This window comes from Mastigoproctus giganteus, chromosome 5 (genome assembly GCF_048544385.1).
Source record: "Mastigoproctus giganteus isolate SK-2022 chromosome 5, ASM4854438v1, whole genome shotgun sequence".
Classification (NCBI taxonomy): Eukaryota; Metazoa; Arthropoda; class Arachnida; order Uropygi; family Thelyphonidae; genus Mastigoproctus; species Mastigoproctus giganteus.
In genome coordinates, this window is record NC_143579.1 from 93,022,294 (window position 1) to 93,035,901 (window position 13,608).

Genomic DNA, 13,608 nt, shown 5'->3' on the forward strand with positions numbered 1-13,608 from the left:
GTGTGCCAATATTGATCAGTTATTCATTTCATGTGCCTTTCCTTTTACAGCACTCATTTATTGACTAATTAAATGGATGCATATTTGCATTAAGGCTAGTTGTGGTTCATTTTGATACAAGTTTCCATTCCGGCAGTAAACATGTTAAAAGCAACTGATCTGGTAATTTTTCATTTTTTTTTTTTTTTTTTTCTTTTTATAGTGTGATATTACTTTCACATTTTGATTGATCTACAATTTTTTTTTTTTTTTTTTTGCATGGAAGATTCTTTTCACAAACAGCACAAAAAACAATATATAGTTAAATCTTTTCTGTGATTGGTGATTCAATAAGTTTAGCAGCAGATTTGATTTTTGCATTTTGAAGGTTGTTGTGTTACAAATACAGTTTTTATGTCAAGTTCATAGAGTTAAAAAAAAACAGTTATGTTGACCATTCACAGAATGTACTCTCATCCAACATCATTGATGTCACAAGAATTAAAGCAAAACACTGTTAACTTCTTTTCCCATGCTAGTGTTATTATAATGTTTTCCGAGTTTAATATTGAGTTTAAAAACTAATGAAACAAATCGCTTAATAATTACTACTACTATAAACATTACAAATGCATGCATTTATATGCACTAATGATTAAAATGGCCCATGTCTGTGTCTTATATCTATCTATAAATGTCAGCTTTATATCTTCATTTTAACTTTATGAAATAATATATAAACAAATCTGATTACTTTTATCATTTTTTTAGAAATGAAATCATTATCTGTGTTTAAAGGCTACCAAGTTGGAGAACCTACATCAAGATTATATATAAAAAATCTTGCAAAACAAACAGAGCAAAAGGTGAGATAGCATCTGTTGTTTCTAAAATATAAAAATTAATATATAAACAATTGGCACAATTGTTTATATATTAATGAATGATAAACAATCTGTAAATGGTAAACAATTAATATATGCACATGGAAGACTGCTGCATAAATTGGAGCAGTGTGGCATTGGAGGCAAATTGCTGCTATAGATAAAGGGATGGTTGAGTGGGAGAAGACAGAGTGGTAATCAATGGACACTGCTCTTCGTAGACTAATGTTATTAGTGGAGTCCCACAGGATTCGGTGTTTAGTCCATTGTTGTTTTCTGTATTTATAAATTATATTGATGATGGTATATCAGGCTTAATGTCCAAGTTTGCAGTTTATACGAAGGTTGGCAGGGTTGTTAATGACAGTTCACTGCTGCAACAGGATCTAGAAAAGTTGAGTAGATGGGCTGAGAGGTGGCAAATGAAGTTTAACATTGACAAATGTAAAGTACTACATATGAGAAGCAGTAATCCCAGAGTAACGTATCAACTCTGTGGTACCACACTGACAGTGGTAGAGAATGAAAAGGACCTGAGGGTAATTGTGCAGGCAGATATGAAGTTTTCTGAGCAGTACAGATGGTCTGCAAGAGTAGCTCATGGTGTCTTGTCAATTATATACAGGAATTTTTCTAGCAGGGATAAGGAGGTGATTGTCCCTTTGTATAAGGCAATTGTCGGGCCACACCTTGAGTACTGTATACACGTCTGGAGGCCTCATTTTAAGAAGGATGTAGAGCTGTTGGAACGAGCACAGAGAAGGGCAACAAGATTAGTGAATGGAATAAAGGGTTGCTCTTACAAAGAAAGGCTTAAGTTTTGTAAATTACAGTGTCTGGAGAATAGGCACCGGTGAGGTGATCTGATAGAGGTGTATAAAGCCTTGAATGGTTTGAGCATGCTCAATGCGGGTGGGATTCTTCCTTTTGCTCAGAATAATAGCCTGAGAGGGCATAAATTCAAATTGAGGAAAGACAGTTGTAGGATAGATGTGTGGACGTTTGCGGTTGGTTGATGGTGGAACAAACTTCCATCTGTCATTGTAGAAGTTGATAGCTTAAATAGATTCAAGGCAGAAAACTTGATAAACATTTGGAGCAAGTGGATGGGTGAAATAAGGTTTTTTTTTTTTTTTTTTTGGCCGATCCTATATAGGCTTGCTTTCTTGCATCATGTGCCTTTGTTAATGCTAATTGAACATATAAGATTAGCCATCCAGATTTGTTGACTCCTTTTAAATTTCTCATTGCCTTATATGTCAGTTAATTATTTTAAGAAATAAGTTACATGCTTTTGATAGTCATGCATATGGGTAAAATACTGTCAAACAAATTAACACAAATGGCTCATGCATATGAGTAAAATACTGTTACACAAATTAACACAAAAGTTCACAAATGGCAGCTGCTGAAAGAAAGAGTGCCTTGTAATTTTTCATCAGTGGCTGGGAAAAAAAAAAAAAAAAAACTTTATTTATTTTTTTATTTTATTTTATTTTTTTTTAGTTTACATGGTCCTGAGATGTTACTCATTAATTTAGTTGATCAGATTTTGTGTAAGTAAATTTCTTTGTGAATAAACTTATTTTAGGAAAATTTTTAAAAAATATCACCTCTTCAGGGGGAAGAGGTAATTTTTTATGAAATATATGAAACAAAATATATAATTAGTGGGTACTACCTTTCACAACCTTATCATGCTGCTACATATTCTTAGTATTTTAGAATGATATTGTTTTTCTAGTTTTGAATATTAAGATCAGTTGAAAAAAATGAAATAATATTTGTCGCTATGGCAGTTAATTTTTTGAAAATATATAGTAGAATATTTTTTGTAGGCATTAGCATCAGTAGAGGCCATCTGATGCAAGAAAGCAAGCTTATGCAGCATCAGCAAAAAAAAAAAAAAAAACCACTCCCATTTCACCCCTCTGTTCGTTTGAAATACCTGTCCAGCTGAGCCTTAAATTTATTTAGGCTATCAACTTCCACAACAAGGAGTGGAAGTCTGTTCCCCCAACCAACTAACCGCTGGCTGAAGGCAAATTTCCGCACATCTATCCTACATCTGTCTTTCCTCAATTTGAATTTATGCCCTCTCAGGTGATTATTCTGAGAAAGAGGAAGAATCCCATCAGCATTGAGCATGCTCAAACCATTCAAGGCCAATCTGATCACCCTGCCGGTGTCTAGTCTCCAGACACTGTAATTTGCAAAAATTAAGCCTTTCTTCGTAAGAGCAACCCTTTGTTCCATTCGCTAATCTTGTTGTCCTTCTCTGTACTCATTCCAGCAGCTCTACATTCTTCTTGAAATGAGGCTTCCAGACCTGTATACAGTACTCAAGGTGTACTATATAAGGCAATGGCCTGACCATTGCCTTATACAAGGGAATAATCACCTCCTTATCCCTGCTAGAAAAATTCCTGTATATCATTGACAAGACACTGTGAGCTATGGTGCCTCCGTAGCCAGGTGGGCAGGAGCAGCAGTGCGTAGCACACGCTTCTTGATTAGACCGGGGTTCGAGCTCGTGACCACCAAAAACAGAGGATGCGGAAAGGTCAGGGAATGACCACCGCATATTCCCGGAGCAATAATGCTCCTAAAAACAAAATAACAATAACCATGAGCTACTCTTGCAGCCCGTCCTTTTCATTCTCTACCACTGTCAGTGTAGTACCACAGAGTTGATACATTGCTCTGGGGGTTACTTTTTCCCATATGTTAGTACTTTACATTTGTCAATGTTAAACTTCATTTGCCACCTCTCAGCCCATCTGCTCAACCTTTCCAGATCCTGTTGCAGCAGCATACTGTCAGTAGTGTCCTTAACAACCCTGCCAACCTTTGTATCGTCTGCAAACTTGGACATTAAGCTATAGCATCATCAATATCATTTATAAATACAGAAAACAACAATTGACCCAACACTGAACCTTGAGGGACTCCACTAATAACATTAGTCCACGATGAGCAGTGTCCATTGATTACCATTCTCTGGCTTCTTCCCCTCAACCATCTCTTTATCCATAGCAGAAATTTGCCTCCAATGCCACACTGCTCCAATTTGTGCAGCAGTCTTCCTTGTGCAACAGTATCAGAAGCCTTTCTAAGATCCAAATATATAATATCAAAGTTATTCCTTGCATCCAGTTCTTTTGTGACTGCATCATAGTATCCAATCAGATTGGTCAGGCAAGACTTTCCCTTAACAAAACCATGCTGTGTCCGAGCTATAACTGAAGTCTTGTCTAGATGATCCTGCAGTGCTTCTTTAACCGGTGCCTCCCTTAATTTTCCTGGAACAGAAATTAAACTCACAGGTCTATAATTACTTGTGTCAGCCTTTGATCCTCCTTTGTGAATTGGGATCACATTTGCACATCTCCAGTCTATGGGTACCTCCCCTGAGTCCAGGGAAGCTCTCATAATTATGGCTAAGGCTTTGCTTACTTCCTTTGCTGCCTCCTTTAATATAACTGGATAGATTCCATCCACCCCGGGTGCCTTTTTTATGCTTATTCTCAACAATTTCTCCTCCACTTTCCTCTCGATTATTAGAAAAACATCCAACTCACTGCCAGAGTTTACTTCACCTCTGGCATGAGGAGTTATTCAGGAAGGGGAATGCATAACTCCTCATGTGTGAATGTAGATTCAAAATACTCGTTTAGTTTGTTAGCCACCTGAGCAGGATCATCAACAGTTGAACCATCAATATCCAGTGGACCAATCTGATTCATCTCTTACTTATTTTTCTACTCTTAAAAGCATACTTCCTGAAATAACTTTCAAATAAAAATTGACAACAACAATGGACAGCCTGACATCTACCAGTGAGTCACTCCATATCACAATCAATCAAAATTTATTATTAAATTTTTAAACAATAAAAACCATATAAGCACTCCATATTATGCTAGGAAAAGTTCTTGCATTTATTCACAAATTTTATCCAAACATCGAGATTTCTCCTACCAACATGGCCAGGCAAAGCAATAAAAACAAGGTTTATTAACTTCAGTGTTTTGATTTGCCTGTCCGGCTGTAGCTTAAAAGAAGTATTTTGTTTATACTGATATTCATTAAAACACTACATGGAATGGTTCATATATATCCACTTCCATAAGAGAAACAAATATGTATTATTTTACAAAATATCAAAATTTAAAAGAGGGTAAACTTTTAAATTTTGATATTAGCTTTATTTGCTTATTATGGGTCGTCAATCCGAAGTGTTTGAATTTTTACCTAGTACAACTAATATGGTGCTATTCTCTTTATATATTAGTAGTAAAAGATGATTTTCAGTATGGCCAACAAATATTGCAAGTCAACAAAACTGTACATGTATATGGAACATTGCACAGGTTTGTACAGTATTATACAGCATTGTTGGCCGCATTGAAATATTTCTGTATGAATTTATTATAACACAGTGGTTTGGTTTACTATTAATCTCTTTTCTGTAGTACCACTTTTCCCTACACATTCTTTTGTTCATATCAGAATGACAAGGTCTCTGGCATATTTCACTGTTGTAATGCCAAGAGAATAATGTAATGACATAATACCTTACCATAGATAAAAAAAAAATTTCAACATTTCAGATTGAAAACCCATGATTTGTAGCAACTTTTTCCCCTTTCTATTTTGTGTGCTTGTTTACACACACACACACACACACACACACACACACACACACACACACACACACACTTGCATGCTTCAAAGATCCTAATGTGTTGATCCACCTTTGATAACATAAGGCCGGGTTTTGGTCCATTTCTTCAACAATCAATCAGTTCAGCTGCTGACAGTTTGCATGTTTGGCCTTGCACAAAACAAATGTTCCAGTTCACCCCAAAGGTGTTCAATAATATTAAAGTTGGGGGGTCTAGTCAGGCCAATTAAGGTTTTGCACATCCATAGTTCAACCCAAGGCATCACTTGCTGTGCATTATGACATGATGCATTGTCATACTGAAACAGAAAAGGCCTTACTCATACTATTAATACATCAGTTTGTAAGGTTTCTGGGCATTCACCAGATCAAGGCATAGCCATCAGGTTGGAAAAACCATGATAAATTACCCAACAGCACAGCTTTACAGTGTTCCAGGAACCAATTACAGTGGGTTGTACTGCCGTAGTGTTTGATTTTTGTTCTACATCTCTTCTGTAAAATTTGATGCTATGCAGCTCTATAATATTGTCTTTGCACTAATATCACTTCCTGTGGCCTTGAAATCCTGATTCACAATATTCAAATGGGATTTCAATGTTTTGATAGGATCTATGTACTACTCTTGTAAACTCCCTCCTGTTTCTTTCTATCAACTTATGCAAACTATCTGGACATTTCCCAACTGTAATAGAACAGTGATGGTTTCGTTTGGTGATTATATTAACTGCTGTTGATCTAGGGTGTTGCTGTTTTGTTGCAGAGGCACAAACAGATTAATTGCTAATATGGCTTCCTATATTACTCCCTGTTGGGAGTTGCTAAGTTCTTTCATTGACCTGCTTTATTCCAGTATAAATGCAGTTACATTTGTACCTGTTCCTGACATGACAGAATGCAGATTTGATTCATTTTTGGTCCTAGGTCCTAAAATTTTTAAAAAATTACAATTTTTAATGCTGTAATTATGAAGTTTTACTTTATTTTTTGTTAGTTTCATGATAAAACTAATTACTGATTTATACTTCAACTTTTAGGATTTGCACTATATATTTGGAAAATATGTTGATAGAAGTTCTGCAGAAGAAAAGGAGATGTAAGTAGTTTATAAATTATTTCTTTTATGGGATCAAAAGTCTTCATATTTCGTATTTTTCTTTCTTTTTAGAAATTCGGTATACTTGTATTTTGATTCAAAATACGAATGTACTGAATTAAGTTTATATTTTCCTTCTCTTTGACTTTCTCTCTCTTACTATAAGCATTTCAACATTTTTACGAAATTCCTTTGATGCAAAGAATGTGAATAGGGTGCTGTTGTGACAGCTTCAGAACTTTGATTTCTTTTCCATCAGGATAACGTTGACTTCTGAATAGGTAGTAATCTAGTGGTTATCCATTCCTTTTTCTAGTAGTTTATGATCTGGCAGGTGCCTCCGTAGCCAGGTGGGAAGGAGCAGCAGTGTGTAGCACGCACTTCTTGATTAGACCGGGGTTCGAGCCCGTCACCACCAAATACGGAGGATGCGGAAAGGTCAGGGAATGACCGCTGCATATCCCGGAGCAATATGGCCTTAGTTGCTAATGTTCCTAAAAACCAAATAACTAACTAACTAACTAACTGGTCTGGCTAATACAACCATTGCGAATTTTTTTGCCTAATCAAACACCTTAATTTTGCCACTATGATGTTAGCAGTATAAGGAAGCACATTTTCTAGGTAAAACACAATGCCTTAGTTACTTGTTCAAGGAAAACATTTTGCTTGTATGCTAATGCCATTAATTTGGCTGCGATGGCATTAGTTGACTCAATAGCTCTAAATATCCCCATAAAATACAAAGTAAAACTTATTTGAGGTGATGACTGCTTCTTGACTTGACTTCTCTCTTGTAATTTGTCCAGTTCTAATCTACGGTGATATTCTACACAGTGACAACATGTGTAGAACCCACTTTTCAAGTTTTCACTCTTTTCCATCCATTGTGAGTTGTTATGAATATTGTAGTGGATTGAATTCAGTTTTTTAGACAAGTTCTACTTGCCAGAACTGAACTTTTCCTTTGCACGTAGAGTTTCCTCACAGTATGCATCTTGAATGTTTTTTGTGGCTGCAGCTGTATAAATTCATAAAGCCTTATATCCTAGGGTGCTCTTCTGATGCCTCAATCTTGCTTTTGACATCTGAAAAAAACAGAGTCCTCTTAACTCATTAAAATCTACATGTAGATTAATGGCAAACATCTATACACAATCTTGATTTTGAGTTGGAGGTTGAGAAGACGAAAGAAGATATTTGTTGACATTAGACTTGAACTTCTGTAGACTGTAATTTTCAGGAAAGACATACGAAGGAAGGTTGTTCCAAAAAACAGCACTTGAATGAATAAACGAAGAAGATGAAAAGTTGGTTCTGTGAGTTTGAAGTTGGACAGTAAATGGATGTTGGCTGGTGGTGGAATGTGTTTGGACTGTTTTGAAAGAGAGAATGGGAATTATAGAAGCCAATTCAGAAGAACAGTGCCCATGGAAGTATCTGTAGAAAAGGCATGCAGCAGAAACAGTACATCTATGAGACAGCAAGTGGAGAGACTCTGTTAGACGAGTGATTAATTAACCTAACTGCCCTCTTCTGAATGGAATCTAGAAGCCTGAGAGAGAGAGAGAGAGAGAGAGAGAGAGAGAGAGAGAGAGAGAGAGAGAGAGAGAGAGAGAGAGAGGGGTTTTGGGGGCACCGCCCCAGATGTCAGAACAATATTCCATGGTAGGGCAGATTTGCAATTGCTACAGAGTGAACAGCTGTTTGGAAGAAAAGTAACACCGAGAGCGAAAGAGAAAACCAAGTTTTTGAGATGCAGAGGAAGCAATATTTGTAATGTGCTTGTGCCAAGAGAGATTAGAAGTCAGAGTAATCCCCAAAAGAGATATATCATTCTGCCTAGAAATCTGTCCTTTTTTGTCAGTCCAAAAAGAGACCTTTTTGTGAGATATAAGACAGGACTGAGTTTTAGAAGGACTGAAATCAACTAAGTTGTCTTTGCCCCACTGGAGAATTACCCGGAGATCGTCATTTAAGGAATTGGTAGTGGAAATTCAAAATGTTGAAGCTGATTGAACAGGGTGACTTTTCTCGAACTGGAAAGTGGAATGCACTTTCCAGTTTGAAAAATTATGGATAGGATTTCAGGTCAATCGAAGAAGGTCATTAATATACAAGAGGAAAAGAGTGGGGGAAAGAACTGAACCTTCGGGTACACCAGCATTAGTGGAGAAGTTAGAAGACAGAGAACCATCTACCATCACCCTCAGTGAGCAACCAGAGAGAAAACTGGATAACCAATTACTAAAAACAGTTGGCAAACCATAAGATGGAAACTTGTTTAGAAGACCTTTATGCTAAACGCGATTGAAAAACCTTGAGATGACAAGAGCAACTGCTTGTACTTCACCAAACTTTTCCATTGAATTTGTCCATAAATGGGTAACATAAGCCAGAATAAGTCAGTGTCGACCCACCAGTGGGTCACCACTGACGGAATCCATACTGGCGATCGTTGATCAGAAGGAAGGTTTCTAGGTAGTTTAAGAGTTGGCAGTTAATTGATTTCTCCATTACTTTAGAAAAAGTAGAAGTAATTGCAATGGAACAAAAATTGGGTGGGAGTGATTTGTCACCCTTTTTAGTAATTGACTGGATATGAGCAAATTTCCAAGCAGAAGGAAAAATACCTTTGGAATAAGAAAGTGAAAAAAGGCGGCAAAGAACAGGAGTAAGTTCAGGAGCACAGGTTTTGAGAGCAAGTGGAGAAATACCATCAGGACCTGGAGCTTTTTAGCATCAAGATTTGTTAAAATTCTTCTGACATCTTTTGGATGGAAGACCACAAGAGGCATTGAATGGAGCGTGTTGGGAATGGTGGGAGGTGTTTTACCAAGATCATTAATATATGAGTTGCAAGAAAAATTGGATGCTAGCAGGTCTCGTTTATTGCCTGAAGCAACGATAGAACCATCTGGTTTTGACAGAAGTGGGAGCAGAGATGGGCAAAAGTTGCGGCCAATAGCTTTGGCAAGTGACCAGAATGCTCAGCTGCCATTAGGGCAAGAAGCAAGTTTTCTACTCTTAGCTTGTTCAAAATCTACTTTGGACTGATTAATAACTGCTTTACAATTGTTGCAAGCTTTAGTGTAGGCAGAAAATTAAACTGAAGAATTGGAAGCAAGCCAATTACGATATGCAACATTCTTTTCTTGAACAGCATTAGCACATTTATTGGAAAACCAAGGTTTAGATAATGGACGAGATTTTAAAGTGGAGTGTGGAATAAAGGATTCCATTCCTACAAGAATAATTTCACTGATAAGAATTGAGCAAGTGTTGACATCAGAAGTTTTGAAACAGTAATCCGACCAAGGAAAAGAAAAAGGAAATCTCGCAGGTCATCCCATTTTTCATTTTTGTAATGCCAAACAACACGAGGTTGGGAATAGCCATGAGATGAAGGCTCCATTGGATAACAGACAATCACCAAGCTGTGATCTGAGGTGCCTAAAGGACCACTCACTCTGACCATGTTCTTAGAAGGGTTGTTTGTGAGAAAAAGATCAAGCGTGTTGGCTGTATGGTTAGAATTGTCCTGTATCCTGGTAGGTAAATGAACAATCTGTGTGACATCGTTAGTAATTGCAAAAGCCTCAGCATCTCAACCAGCTGGGTCTGTGTGACTAGAAAACAGAAGCCAGCTGGAGTTGTGAACATTAAAATCACCAAGGAAAATTACCTCACTGTTAGGAAGGTTGGACTGGAGAAAGTCAAGTGGCAAAGAGAGGAAGTCAGAGTTCCAAGTGATTAGTGGAGTTGGGAGAATGGTAGAGACAACAGATGACTTTGACAGAAAAAGGTAGAGAGATTTTAAGTCAGAGAAGATCGAAAAGAGGCGATTCCAAATTACTTAGTCTTTGACAGGGAATATCAGAACGGACATACACACAAGTACCACCTTTGAGGCGAAAGGAATTATACAGTGAATAATTTGGGCAACTGAGATGAGTAATGGTTGAATCAACCAATAACTGAAATTCTGTCAGAAAAAATACTGGGGTCTGGCAGAATGCAAGTGGAAATGGACATCATTAAGTTTAGAACTGAGGCCATGTATATTTGTGAAATGAACTAGGAAGTGTTTTGGAGGTTTAGATCTTTTCGCAGATAAGTTTTCTCTATTAGTTTGTCAATTCATGGTGTATTCACCATGAATTGAAAAGAAAAAGTGGGGGGGGGGGGAAAGACTTGCTGCATGTAGTAGTGAAATTTTGGATATAGCATACACATGGTAAGAATATACCCAGATCCTTGACATAACTTGGCCTCAACAATGCCCCCCTTCCCGCATACACACTACTCAGATTCCCTCCAGTCACTATCTGGCAGAGTAGTGGTAGCAAGATTATACACTAGCTGATCCGGAAGCCTCCTAGAGAGTTACCAATAAGTTCGGTCCGGTGTACTAACTAGTGGCTGGCCGGCCTGCCAACACCGTTTTAGAGCTGTACCCTCAAAATGTAAGGAATATTGGATCCCGCCACGAAGTTCATCATAACCTCAAAAGTCATTAATCATACTGCATGATGGAAGAGATGGGGAAGTGTTGACTGGAACTTAGCTCTGAAGACTAAACATGGATTCCATCACTTCAAGCCTCCGATAAGTAAAGTGGTGTTATTGCACCAGTTGATGATAGTCATCTGCCACCTAGTATTGCCTGGGAACACAGAGGGGCGGCATTCTTCGTGTGGTGTGGGTGCCACATCTCGACCCCTGCTTACATTTGTTCACACCTGGGTGGTCTCCCACAGTGTGCTTGCGCATGGGAGTTATACTCAGGATTGCTAACAGCTCTACCATAGTGATATGCTTGTCTTATATGCATAAATAAGACATGTTTGGCACTGTGAAAAAATTACTTTAATTGCAGGATGACTGGGTAGTAAATCATGCTAGTGTATAGACAAGTTGGCCAAACTAAGTAAACCTGAGAGCTGTAGTTTCAAAGGATTTAAGAATCAACCAAGATAACATTCAAAATCTTGACTCCCATTTGTATAATTTTTTTTTTGTATTAAATTAAATTTAAGCATGTTATAAAATATACTATTCAAATTCAGTTATCCAATTCAAGTACGTCTCCTCCTTTCTAAGGAGAGGATGTCCTTGGAAGAAAGTATACAAAGAATATCATATAGGATAGGCGGAGGTGTAAGATGGGGTGCTCTTATGAGAAAATATGTGGTTTGTAGTTTTTTGCATAGTTCAGAGATTAGTGCGGAGCACATATAAAATGAGGTTTTCAAGACTCCTAAACACTTGAATAAGCTGAATATAGGGTTGAATAGGCTGAATGTGTTAGGGATTTTTTTCTTTCTCTGAAGTGGTGGGGAGGATGTAACCCTGTGGTCTGCTAACTATGAGGATAAAGGTATCGGTTTGTCCCCTACTGATTCTAAATATATTTTTATGAAATTTTAGTTTTTTGCTTTGTGCAAGAACTGCAGGACAGAGAAATAGTTCTCTAAGTATAACTATTAATATTTGTCAGTCTTGCCCTTGACTTTCTGACAAACTTCTCTACATCATAAATTATTGTTTCCGCTAACTTTTTGGAAACTTTTTTTGAAACTTTCACTTTGCAGTGAAATCTTTGCCCCAGCATTCAAGGGAGAAAAAAAAAAATGTATCTTATTCAGTTGTATTGTTTTCTGGTTTGTTTAATTACTATTTAAATACAGATAGTGAAAGTTATAGAAAATTAAGCCACTCTGCATTAGGATTTTTTAAAAGTTACCACTTAATGGAACCAAATAGTTCCAGAACACTCAAAACAGTTCCTTCCAAATTTTAATGAATTGCAGATTCACCTACTGGTCATATTATTTGATTAAAAACAATATTAGTTATTTTAGGTTGACTCATGGATAAATGTAGTTATTCCTAAACAGCCTAAGCCCAAACTCTGTCATGTATGTTTCTGGAGGGACAACATGGTCTCCAGGCAGAGTAGCATTATTTTCTAAAACTATTTTAGTACCTGCACTGAAATGGTACCCTACTTCTTTACTCAATTAATTGTATTTCATTTTAAGACCATATTTAACTCTTGAAAAGAGATGTTAACTTATCTTAGAATAGACGAATGATTTTTTTTTTCTCCCATTTAAACACTTCAAACTGAAAGAGTTACTTTATCACTTAGTTACTTTTTCACTGCATTTCATAATTTTTTGAATCTTGAAATTTAAAATTGTTCAGATTTTTTTGTGCTTATTTTGTTCTTATTCTCTCATTTTCACTTAATAGATTATTATTGCTATGTAATAAGAATTGATATTCCTTAATTTTTTAATTTATTAATCCTGATTTCAATCTTTTTGTATATATACAGGGTGTCTCAAAAATATTGGTACAAACATTTAGGGGAGGTAGGTAATATCTAAAGGAATGTGAATCACATAGGAACCCATAACCGGAAACGTCACTGTAAGTCGGTACATGCCGCTGTTCCTCAGTTCGCAAGAGAGAAAATTTCTGGTTTACTCATTCAAGCAGTAGTCGTCGCACGAAGAGCATACGTCGATATACGAACTGTGAGCTGACAGACATGCACCTAGTATATGGATTAGCAGAAGGCCCAGACGGTGTGCGCCCCCATGCGGCACAACATCGCTTCGCAATAAATGTGTGGGCAGGTATGGTCGGTGACTGCTTAGTCGGCCCATACCTGTTACCATCCTGCATGAACTCCGCTAAATATCGGATCTTTCTTGAACAAGTTCTACCAGGGTTACTTGACGATGTTCCAGCAAATGTGAGACACAACATTTGGTTTCAACATGACGGGGCGCCTGCCCATTATGGAAGGTGTGTTCGTGACCATTTGAACAGACATTTTGGGCATTGATGGATTGACCGTGTTGGACCCGTTGCCTGGCCCACGCTCACCTGATTTATTGAGCCTTGATTTCTTTCTGTGGGGGGCCCTCAAATCTATCGTGTATGAATCG

The 13,608-nt window shown here is 37.2% G+C and overlaps 1 protein-coding gene across 1 annotated transcript in view; it reads left to right on the forward strand.

Annotated features, from left to right (window-relative positions):
• Window positions 1–13,608, forward strand: part of LOC150085562 (RNA-binding region-containing protein 3) — a 201,272-nt gene that overhangs the window by 174,307 nt on the left and 13,357 nt on the right. The window contains exons 9-10 of the mRNA XM_090373348.1: window positions 751–845; window positions 6,588–6,646. Of these exons, the coding sequence (XP_090229474.1) occupies window positions 751–845; window positions 6,588–6,646 (154 nt within the window). The remainder of the gene's footprint in view (window positions 1–750; window positions 846–6,587; window positions 6,647–13,608) is intronic.